The 12,357-nt window shown below is 47.2% G+C and overlaps 1 protein-coding gene across 1 annotated transcript in view; it reads left to right on the top strand.

The window, feature by feature from the left end:
- THADA (THADA armadillo repeat containing) overlaps positions 1-12,357 on the top strand; it is a 354,225-nt gene that overhangs the window by 281,741 nt on the left and 60,127 nt on the right. The window contains exons 34-35 of the mRNA XM_072140258.1: positions 2,912-2,984; positions 5,774-5,918. Of these exons, the coding sequence (XP_071996359.1) occupies positions 2,912-2,984; positions 5,774-5,918 (218 nt within the window). The remainder of the gene's footprint in view (positions 1-2,911; positions 2,985-5,773; positions 5,919-12,357) is intronic.

Genomic DNA, 12,357 nt, shown 5'->3' with positions numbered 1-12,357 from the left:
TAAGTTTCCACACACCTGTAAGGCGGCCATAATTGGCAAAGTCTCCATAAGGAGAACTCTTACTTTTGAACCCTAACTATAAAAAGCAGCTTTGGGTTTGAAGTGGGCAGCTCACATTTTTAGTTCTTGTGAAGGAGGGGGATAAAAAAATCCCCCCCCCCCTTTTCCTAGTGTCGGGGATCATGGCTTCCCTAGAGTATGTCCAGCCTGGTACAGTAATAATAAAGCATCCAGACTTTCTCATTTCCGTCAAGTGGTCAGATGACGTGAGCGTGACCCTCCCCAGACACCGTCCTCTTGGCTCCCCGGAGCTCTGCTGAGTGGTTGGCAGCGCTGGCGAGTCAGATGCCCTCTTTACATTTTAATTCCCTGTTGCTGGGACCTATTGCAATTTAAACAAACCTGCTCTTATCTCCTCACAATTCAATTTATTAGACATCCCTGGTGCGGGGAGAGAAACTCCAGACAGGGAGCTGGAGCAGTAAATACTCTCTGGCGGACGTTTAGTGCCTTTCAGCCTCGGCTGTTGTTGTGATTAAAATGGCTAATTGCCTTTGAAAATAGAGAATGGAGCTGCACACGGAGGGGCGGGGGGGGGGGGGGGGGGGCACCCATGGTCTGCGGTTTCTTTCGGGGAGGGGCTTCAGCTGGTTGTTCCAACTTTTTGTGTTTTTGCAGGAGCCTGATCCAGAGCAAATCTACAATGTATGTCACGTGATTCATACTTCTGTAAAATCACTACTTTCTTGTATATAGGGTGGATTTGGTTCCTTGTTCCTTTAAAGGGAACCCGTCAACAGCTTTTACTCCACTAAACTAGCAGCCCCCTCTGGTAGGCGATGAAATGTCCTTTCTAGAATTCCCTCTTTTATGTTAACACACACCCATTTCTCTACAAATAATCTCCTCCAAAGTCATGTGCAAATGAGCTGAGAAGAGTCACTTTTTGCCTAATATTAGGCTGGAGCAGGGGCATCACTTCATACTCACCCCTCCCCCCCTTCACACACACACTCTTGATTGTAATTTTCTGTTCATTGTAAAAATCTTGTGAGAAAATCTTTAAATAAATCTTAAAGAGAACTTATCGCCAGGAATGTGATTTTCAGATGGTGACAGGTTCCAATAGCCCATGTTCTGCTGATTTTAAAAATGCCTTTGTCAGCATTCTGAATTATTTCAGTACTTTATATAAGTTTAATTCACATTACCTGGCTCCCTGCCAGCCGGGTGTGGTTAGTCCCTGGGGAGGGGCAGCTGCGGTCTTTGTGTGCCTGTGTCAGTCTCCTCTCCTCCACACTAATCCAGCTCCTTTAGCCCTCCCCACATCTGGTCATGTGCATTGAGCAGGCAGGGGAGGGAGGAGGATGGTGAGGAGTAGAGGAAGAATACATGAGGAGACACAGGCTGCAGTGTGCACATAGCACACCAAACTAAAACCAGTGAATGTTTGAAAGATTAAAAGCAAGCATCTAAAATTTACTCATCTGAGGCAAAAAGTGACTCTTCTCGGTGCATTTGTTTATGACATTGCAGGTGAATTGTTTTTATAGGTAATTATGCGAATTTTCCTTTGAGGGAATATTTCCTGCCAGAGTAGTAGGAGCATAATAAACTTGCTCAAAGATTGTACAGCAAATGACCTTACCATCCCCTGGCGTGCATTGGTTAGGCCAGTAAGTGCATCTGTGAGATGGATAGACGGCAACAACAATCCTGCAGCCAAACAGTCCAACTAGGGACCTCATGAGCAATGGCACTGGAGCCGAGGGGGGAGTCCTTTATCAACCCTAAATATATACTTTCATTACAGATAAGTGGACCCCAACTTTAGGATTGGCATCCTCTGCTCAGCAGCTCTGGCTAACCCGGTGGACACCCATGGCCAAACACAGACATAACTAGCTGCTAAGCGTGTAAAACTGCCTGACTGGCTGTTCTGATATGTCCTATCTAGTTCTAGAACCTATAGTTCGGGTCCACTCATCTCTAGCTTTCAAGTTTCCAATTTTTATTTTCTTTCTTTCACTTGCACGGGGGAGATTCCAGCTCACTGAGAAGTGTGGATGCAGCTCCGGGCTTTAAAAGGGGATTTCTTAGAGCTTGGGCTGGAAAGTTCCCGGATCATAGAGGAACTTCTATAGAACATACACCGTATAGACGTCATGGCTGCCATCTATCAGAGGCAATGACTCTTTAAAGTGCGACAGTACATTAGTGATGGGAAGTCCGGCTCTTCTTAGTGATCTGGCTCATGATGCTCTGCTCACTAAGAGGAGCCGGCTCTTCTGGCTCCTGAATGGCTCCTTTTACATGTATAATAAGAAGCCTCAGTCCAGTCAGTCACCCTTCTCCACACCGATTTTAACCCGATTTTGTCGGGTTGAAGTGGGTGTGGTGAGCAAATTAGGGGAGGGGTTGATTCACTCTTGTCATTCAAGTGAAAGAGCCGGCTCTTAGACCCGGTTTGTTTACAGATGTTCACTATTGTACATTTCCTTGTGCAGAGTATGAGCCACATGTGCGATAGTCTGCCACGTGCAGCGGTGGGTTACAGCTGCGCTGACATGGCGGATGCTCATCCACTATGAGCGTATTCTTTGGGCGCACAGGATCCTTACGTAATCATCCCATGCGCAGTACGGGTCACAGGCAGCGCCCGGCATGGATCCCGCCATCTATAATCCCCAGCCTCCAGACAGGAAGACAACTGTTGTGTTGTGTGTGTACTCAGGTGCTGCACACACTTTGTGGGTTACACTTGGACTGCGTTTCGCGTCGCCTGCAGCTTACAACGAATGTGTTCAGCCGAATGTTTGCCGCCAGACGTGGCTGGACATATGTGTTCAGGCATTTGCATTTTTCCCCCCCTTTAAATATACTGTAGTGTTTTTTTTCCTTAATTTTCCAGTGTGGAAATCCAGAGCTCAGCCTTGAAGCTGTCGTCTAAGTTGGTGATCAGACTCTCACACGAGGTCCAGGAGGTAAGTGCACTCACTTTCCTCTCCCAGTTACGTGGATGTATAACAAGATGTGAGGAAAGTGAAATACAGTCCGGGGGTATGTCTGTAAGTATAGGATATGTCTGGAAGATGCTTCTATTCGTATTTCACCTTAAAGGGGTTGGCCACTTTACCTCATGTTTTTTGTGTTGTGGGCAGGATATGAGGTAATTTACCAATATACATCTAGTAATAGTTCTGCTCCGCTTTCCTCAAATGTTATGTGAAGCCTCCTGTCTTTTACCTCATCAGCCAGACATTCCTGACCATAAAATGGCCGCTGATGGAGGGACATGTGATCTCTCAACAATCGCCCTGCCAGGATCTTAAGGTTGTATTCATGAATATACGATTAAGGTCCTGGCATGGTGATTGTTCGTGGACGGTTAGAGATCACATGACCCTCCATCTGCGGCCATTTTATGGTCAGGAATATCCGGCTGATGAGGTAAAAGACAGGAGGCTTCACTTTACATATCAAGAAAGCGGAGCAGAACTATTAATAGATGTATATTGGTAAATTACCTAATATACTGCCCCCCACACTAACGCACACATCACAAAAAACATGAGGTAAAGAGGCCAACTTCCTTAAGGTCACATCACAGTCAGGACCACCTCCCGCCAAAGTCATGACTGCCATCATCCTGGACTCCTCCTCCCTGAGGCCTGAATCATAGCTGCCTACCCTCAGGGCCAGACTCGTGACTCCCTCCCTTCCCCCTCCGGGCCAGACTCGTGACTCCTTCCCTTCCCCCTCAGGGCCAGACTCGTGACTCCCTCCCTTCCCCCTCCGGGCCAGACTCGTGACTCCCTCCCTTCCCCCTCCGGGCCAGACTCGTGACTCCCTCCCTTCCCCCTCCGGGCCAGACTCGTGACTCCCTCCCTTCCCCCTCAGGGCCAGACTCGTGACTCCCTCCCTTCCCCCTCAGGGCCAGACTCGTGACTCCCTCTCTTCCCCGTTCAGGACCAGAGTCGTGGCTCCCTCCCTTCCCCGTTCAGGACCAGAGTCGTGGCTCCCTCCCTTCCCCGTTCAGGACCAGAGTCGTGGCTCCCTCCCTTCCCCGTTCAGGACCAGAGTCGTGGCTCCCTCCCTTCCCCGTTCAGGACCAGAGTCGTGGCTCCCTCCCTTCCCCGTTCAGGACCAGAGTCGTGGCTCCCTCCCTTCCCCGTTCAGGACCAGAGTCGTGGCTCCCTCCCTTCCCCGTTCAGGACCAGAGTCGTGGCTCCCTCCCTTCCCCGTTCAGGACCAGAGTCGTGGCTCCCTCCCTTCCCCGTTCAGGACCAGAGTCGTGGCTCCCTCCCTTCCCCGTTCAGGACCAGAGTCGTGGCTCCCTCCCTTCCCCGTTCAGGACCAGAGTCGTGGCTCCCTCCCTTCCCCGTTCAGGACCAGAGTCGTGGCTCCCTCCCTTCCCCGTTCAGGACCAGAGTCGTGGCTCCCTCCCTTCCCCGTTCAGGACCAGAGTCGTGGCTCCCTCCCTTCCCCGTTCAGGACCAGAGTCGTGGCTCCCTCCCTTCCCCGTTCAGGACCAGAGTCGTGGCTCCCTCCCTTCCCCGTTCAGGACCAGAGTCGTGGCTCCCTCCCTTCCCCGTTCAGGACCAGAGTCGTGGCTCCCTCCCTTCCCCGTTCAGGACCAGAGTCGTGGCTCCCTCCCTTCCCCGTTCAGGACCAGAGTCGTGGCTCCCTCCCTTCCCCGTTCAGGACCAGAGTCGTGGCTCCCTCCCTTCCCCGTTCAGGACCAGAGTCGTGGCTCCCTCCCTTCCCCGTTCAGGACCAGAGTCGTGGCTCCCTCCCTTCCCCGTTCAGGACCAGAGTCGTGGCTCCCTCCCTTCCCCGTTCAGGACCAGAGTCGTGGCTCCCTCCCTTCCCCGTTCAGGACCAGAGTCGTGGCTCCCTCCCTTCCCCGTTCAGGACCAGAGTCGTGGCTCCCTCCCTTCCCCGTTCAGGACCAGAGTCGTGGCTCCCTCTCTTCCCCGTTCAGGACCAGAGTCGTGGCTCCCTCCCTTCCCCCTCAGGGCCATAGTCGTGGCTTCCTCCCTTCCCTCTCAGGGCCAGAGTCGTTGCTCTGGTACTCCTTGTAGTGGGAGAGAGAATTGTATGCAGTGGACAATATTGCAATGTATTAGCAAATAAATCAATGTACAGGCGGTCCCCTACTTAAGAACACCCAACTTACAGGCGACCACTAGTTACAAACAAACCTCTGAATGTTGGTTATTTACGGTACCTTAACCCTAGGCTACAATAATCAGCTGTAACAGTTAAGCTGTAAGGGTCTGCAACTAAGCTTTATTGTTAATCCTGGTTCTTATGACAACCCAACATTTTTAAAATCCAATAGTCATACAGACCCAAAAATTTTTGTCTGGAGCTACAATAAAGTATACAGTTCCCACTTAACATACAAATTCAACTTAAGAACAAACCTGCAGTACCTATCCTGTATGTAACCCGGGCACCGCCTGTATAAGGGTGAACCTTCCTATGTACAATCCTGTCCCTAGTGAGATATGGAGTAGATGGAGTACAGGAAAGCTCCTGGACGTGTCCCTACATCCTTATTTCTGTAAGATGAGGGCAGACAATGGTTATCAATCACAGGAGCTCCCAGATCTGACATTTTCTTGTCATCATCAGTAAAACCCTATTTTCTGCCCCAGACAATTCATGAGATGCTCTTTTTGATGACCAGGGGTTGTGGGATTGGAAGGATTGTTGTGAGGAACATCTGGATGATCTCAGGATGATTTTCTGGGTTTTTTCTCCTCAGGCCATTGAGTCAGAGTTGAAGGACTTGGTTGCGCTTGTGGTTCATTGCTGTGGAGATGAACTCCAGACTGAAGTAAAGTTGGCAGCTGCTGAGATCCTTGCAGATATCGCTCCTCATTTCCTGACCGGCCCTCAACTGGTGCTAGGTAAGAGACGGCAATGTGATGACGGTGCACACCCCAGTGCTCCACCAGTAAAGGAATGTACAGATGGTTTCATCATCGGCTGGAGGGATCACTATCAGCAGGAGCTTGTGGTCTGTATACATCGACATCGAGTATTTAGCTTATTCCTCGAAATGCAGCTGCCTCATCTGTAGAAGGTAAAGGCCATGGATTGGGTCAAGTGTTTGATTGAGCGCTCATTAGGTTCTTGGAAGAGCCACCATCAGGGATTTTAAAGACCCTTTTTCCAAGCCTTTCACGCTCTTTCCAAACTCCTGTAACGTTTTATTCCTATAGAAAACTAATTTTTGGTCACATTAATGTGGTCCTGTCACATGCAGACCATGGAGGAAACCCTCTGAGAAATTAACCCTGATATCCATGGAATAAAATTTTATCACTTAAGTTCTGTTCATATTGTGAGGCTGTGTATGAAATTTAGGACCTGGAAGACAGTGGACCTCAACCTCTTTTTGCACCAGTGACCAATCGCTTAGTGACCAAGGACTAGGGTGGTATTGTTGGCAAAAAAAGTTGGGCACTACTGCTGAGGATGAGGCAGGAGTGGTGGAGATGCCTGGCTATGACTCTGCTCATGGCACTTTGTGGGGAGTGGGATATGTACGGAGCAGAAGCGCCTTGCCTAGGTACCTCCACCACACCTTCAATGAGTCAACGGTCCTGCCTAATCCTCTACCTGACTGAGCCCTGGCCTGATCATAGACCGTGGCACGGTAGTTGGAGAAAAATGTTGTGGAATCCTACTAGACGTGGGCTTTACCAAACGGTCATATGCCGTAAAAAGGGTCCATCAAGTTGCATTAGTATCCATTGGTCTATAGATCCGGCACCCTGTTAGGGTTAAGTATAACTATATATACCTTCAAAATCTTTCCAACAATGCTCAATTTCGGTGGGTGAGGTTCCAGCCACATGCAGCAGCCTAAACCTCTGGGAACCCTTATAATAGGTAGACAAGACCCAAACACAGCCTTACATGTAGTAATTCTGAGGTGGTTTTCCTGAACCCTAAAGTAATGATGACTCCAGTGAGTGTCTACCGGTTGATTGTCTTGACACCTCTAAAAGTTAGACCGTAGAAAGATCTTAACTAGAGATGCATGGAGTCGATGTTCAAGTTTGGGTTCCTTGTCTGGCTTCCTGTCCCGGAAATATTGCTGGATTGGTCACCAAACAGCCAATTCGGCAAATGGACACCCTTAGAAACTAGCAATGACTATGATTGTCCAGGGGTGTCCCTAGTTGTTAGAGAAGTCAATTTGTGGCTGTTCGTCCGGCAATATGTCTGGGTCAGGCAGCTGAAGCCGAACTTGAACATCAGGCCTCCTCATCTTAACACGTCAAGGGGGTAGGACATCCTACCACATCAGAAAGAGCTGCTATTCAATAAGCCAGGCTGCTAGGGTGGTTGGTCTCTGGAGTGGATCCACCATATGGTTGACCTTCACCCTCCTCGCCATTAAGGCTTCCATTGTCATGCCACTTCCACTGTAAACGGGAGAAACATTGGCCGTCCCAAGAACAGACATATCGTCAGACATTCTGCAGAAGAAAATTCAGTGTCACGTCTTGGATTATGCCAACTTCACATCCAATTTCCCTCGTAGAGAATGCCTGGAAGTCCAGGCTGCAGACCGGCCTGTAATGAGTCCTGTAGGGGAATTTTCAGCAGGTGGCTCTGGTATTTGATGAAGTCACTGACTGTTTTAGGTAAATAGCTTACAGCAAATTATGTTCCGACATGTAATTGCTGCAGCGACTGGGCCGCTGCCAACGCTGCCTTCCCCAAAGTTATTAGTTTTAATTGATCCTGCATGATTACCGCGTGTCAAACATGAGATTCCTAGAAGTGACGGCAAGCCACCGCTGGATGAATCATGAATTGGACCTCACGGTCTTGGCATTAGATGCCGTGTAATTCGGATGTCTCGCTCTCAGCTGGGAGGTTTGTCTGGAGAACTTATGTTGCTTCTCCTCCATAGACCCTCCTATTGTACATAAAGTATGGGCTGTCTTGTCCCGCAGATGCCTGGAGGCCACCACCGGTGGTGTCACCTCTGGTGTCTACAGCTTGGTTTCCAGCTGCTTCAAATTCGCAACTCCCGGACTGCAGGCCATGCTGGAGGTTGTACTTTTGCTCCTATCTATCAGTAGTTTTGACCACACATACTATAGCCAGTTTTAAGGTAGCTTCCCTGAGAGCTGTGTATCCATTCATACATGTATCTCCTTAGTAGCAGCAGGACTGTGGAAAAAAATGGGTTTATAGTCCAGGATCTTAGTTCATATGTCCTCACACTGCTTTGCTCTGTGCATCCACTTGTTTATCATTCCCCTGGAAAAAAAAAATTCTGTAAATTAAAAAAAAAAAAAGGAGGAGCTTTGGGTCACTTTAATGCACAGCAGTGTGAGGACACGCCCCCAGAGCACTTGAGAAAGCTACAAACCTGGAATATAAATGCATTTTTCACACTCCTTCTGCTACCAACACCACACACAGATCTCCAGGACCTTTACACAACAATGGCTACAGCTTTGTATGGTCATTACTGCCCTGCTGTGACCTGCTCCTGAGCTCGGCTATTCCACACATTCACAGTTCTTATAGTAAAGACTTGTTTCCCCTGGAGACTAAAAAATTTTTTTTCTCTTTTAAAACTGATACTTCTGAATATTCTGGGGAGAATTCATGATTGCTTCTGCGCAAATTTTTGCACCAAATTTTTAGGTTTTGCGCAAAAAAAATGTCTAAAATGACTTCTGACAATTTATGAATGCTTCTAAATCATTTTTTGGCCATTATGTTGGAGCCTGAGGCACATCAATGAACATCTCCCTCTTTATGTCTTTAACCATTTGATAATCCATCACCTATAGAGATGGCTGCACTTAGTTAATGAACTGGTTGTGGAATGTATGTTCTCTCTCTCCTCCTCTGCACACATGACAGGCCCCATTGTATGGAAGATAAAGATCTGCATTGGGCGTTATACATCTTTTTTCAATATACGCAGCGGGTACAGTAAAGAGTTTTCCTTTGATACAGACAGAATCATATCAGGGCTAAGATCAGATGATCAGTTTATTTACATGGCGCCACACATGAGATGTTACGACTGGTGCCGAGCATCAAACAACGAGGAACGCGGAGCCCCCCCCCCCCCCCCCCCGACTCCTCATGCTGTCAGGATTAAAATACCGATCCTAGAATAAAATAAATGTTGTTCCCTTCATCCCAGCGTAATCCCGACATCGGATGAGATCCTGCTGGCTACAGCTGGGGACATGGACGCTTCCCGCCATCAGATCGCTGGGTTTTTTTTTATTCTTGTGCTCTTCCAGATGTTGTCGCTTTCTCGATATAATGTCATGTCCGTGCGTACAGTGAAAGGAAAAACGAAATTTATTTGGCAACTACAAGATGTGCTCTGTTAGCCTCAGTTCACACAGAAGTTGTGAGGCGTCCATCAAACAATAGATCCGAATCTTTACCTGCAGTCTCCATTTTTTGGTCTTTTTGGAAGCAACAAAAGAACAGTAGAAATAGTCATGAATAGTAACATCATGCCTCACACCCCTCCATTAATGAACGGCAGATAAAAAATCTAATTCCTGCCTCTTTCTCTTTAACTTTCTGTATATCTGGTCCTGTACGACACATGTAGAACCAAAGGGGAGATTCTTATCTTTAATATAACACCAAAAGCATACACCTAGGTACTACAGAACCCAAGATAATGGCATCTGAACTTACACTTCCCCTGCAGCCTCTCAGGGTGACTCATCTCTGACAAAAAGTGACTCTTTTCTTCTCATTTCACATGATTTTGGAGATTTTTTTTTATCGGTAAACAGACAAGATTTCACATAATAGAGGGAATTCTAGAAAGCATGTTATGTACCCCACCTGAGTACCTTTAAAAGCTTAGGTACAATTTGGGGCATACCCCCAGGTCCTTAGATTGGTAGTTTAGTGTCCCATACATGGTTGGAATTAGAGAATGAGTAAACACTCATATTTACTTCGAGCTGGGGTCTTCTTCCGTGCCGCCGGACACCAGGTAAGAGACCCAGGACTCCGGCCCATATAGGGCTGTTTCTGAAACCATATGTACCTGCCTGACTGACCACTCCACCCATTAGTGATAATGTGATCCCCGTTCTCTGGATTGCAGGGAGTCCCGTTCTCGTGATCGGTGGGAGGTCCCAATCAACTTGTTATCCCCAATCATGTGGATAGAGAATAACTTAAATACATGGGCTACCCCTTTAAATGCATATGCCTCTCTACAAATGCTACCACTTTAAGCGACAGATCTCAAATATCCGAGCATCCCCTGCTTGTTCATTATCTGGGTAGTGTATTGTTTTTGTGTAGGGGAACAGGGCAGACCTTTGGGGATCTGCTGACGCCCTGATGTCAAGTGTGGCTACAGTTTTGTATGTCGACCATCTTTCTACCCAAATGATGCTCAGAAAAGCTCTTCCCCCATAACTCAGAGCCCCCTCTCCTATAAGCACATAGTCCTATGTCCCCCCATCTTTGCTGCCCTCTTCTTATGTAGGAAGGTTCCTTCAGTTTTCAATGCGATAAGTTGTATTTTGCGTTTCGTTGCCGGAGTAGACGTTATTGACACAGGGATCCAGGTGCCTTCTCTGCTTCTATTTGCTGTTTCCCCACACTCCGCAGGCAGCAGGTAATCTCCTACATCAGCCGTGTGTACCTAAGCAAATTTTCAGCTGCTTTCAACTGGGTGACCCAAGGTGGTGTGCAGAGCCCTGGAAAAGTCATCACGCCGCGCTCCAGCTGCGCTCCCCGGCCGTACACACATCACCGTAATGCACAAAACATTAACTCCAGCAGCACCGTCAGCATCAGCAGGGAATCACATCCCTCATTTCACTAAATGTACAGAACAAACCCCCCGCTGTCCACGTCACTGCCCTCGAGAGGTGCCTGAACCTCAAGAGCCTTGATGGAAAATCGATAACAGGATTTTTCCAACTTCAGGGCCCAAGTGTTTTGTATAGGGGATAACCGGGAGCACTGTGTGCACCTACAGGGGATCTACCATCTCATTAGTTTGTTGTTACATCACCACATTGAGCTGCAGCGCTTCGCCTCTTCTCTGTGTGACTGCTGTAGTAGTCAACCAGAAGCTTGCTACAGCATAGTCAAAGCAGTGCAACATATCAAATAGATAATAGCGTGTGATTGCTGTAGTAGTCAACCAGAAGCTTGCTACAGCATAGTCAAAGCAGTGCAACATATCAAATAGATAACAGCGTGTGATTGCTGTAGTAGTCAACCAGAAGCCTGCTACAGCATAGTCAAAGCAGTGCAACATATCAAATAGATAACAGCGTGTGATTGCTGTAGTAGTCAACCAGAAGCCTGCTACAGCATAGTCAAAGCAGCGCAACATATCAAATAGATGACAGTGTGTGATTGCAGTAGTAGTCAACCAGAAGCCTGCTACAGCATAGTCAAAGCAGTGCAACGTATCAAACAGATAACAGTGTGTGATTGCTGTAGTAGTCAACCAGAAGCCTACTACAGTATAGTCAATGCAGTGCAACACATCAAATAGATAACAGTGTGTGATTGCTGTAGTAGTCAACCAGAAGCCCGCTACAGCATAGTCAAAGCAGTGCAACATGTCAAAGAGATAAGTGTGAGGACACACCCGCAGTGCATGCTTCAAAGTCCTGCTACAATCTTCGAATGTAGGTACACTCAAAGTTATGTATACACCGCTCTCTAAGACTTTTAACACTACCGCTAGTATGTTCGAAAGCGTGATGTATTGGGTGAGAAAAGTAAAAACCTTCTAAATACAAAAAGGCAAAGAAAAAAAACAACTTATTTGCTCTGATTTTTGTTTTACAATGTTAAATATTGTCATATTAGATGTTTTTCTATTAGAGTACTGGGATTTTGATAGTAGAGTGACTTTCCAATTTTTTTATTACATTTTTTGTCTTTGGAAGTGATCTACACCTGCCAGGACAGGAAAAACTGAACATGTATCACCAGAAAAAAAGACTTGATCATACGCAAAGGCACAAAATAGACCTTCCAAATGTCTCAATTATACACCCAAAAAAAATGTCCCCCAATGATTTTAATGGACAATGTGTAATTCTTCTTCTCTCCTGTGGAGGTGCTGCATTGGAACGTAACACTGATTCTATTCCTTAAGCCCCACCCCCATAGATTACATCTGATCAGTGAGGAACTTTTCTTCACAGGATCAAAAGCGGGTGCTGAGGGACACTTACAGTCCTGATTCTGAAAGTTCTTTGTCTTTTCATCCAACCATAGAGGATAGAAATTTCTTTATAAATGAAAAAAATTGTAATGTAGGAGGAGTCCTGAATGTTGATACAGCAGGGGGTA

Source organism: Engystomops pustulosus, chromosome 3 (genome assembly GCF_040894005.1).
Source record: "Engystomops pustulosus chromosome 3, aEngPut4.maternal, whole genome shotgun sequence".
Lineage (NCBI taxonomy): Eukaryota > Metazoa > Chordata > Amphibia > Anura > Leptodactylidae > Engystomops > Engystomops pustulosus.
The sequence above is the reverse complement of the archived record's forward strand: the minus strand, read 5'-3'. Positions and strand labels throughout refer to the sequence as shown.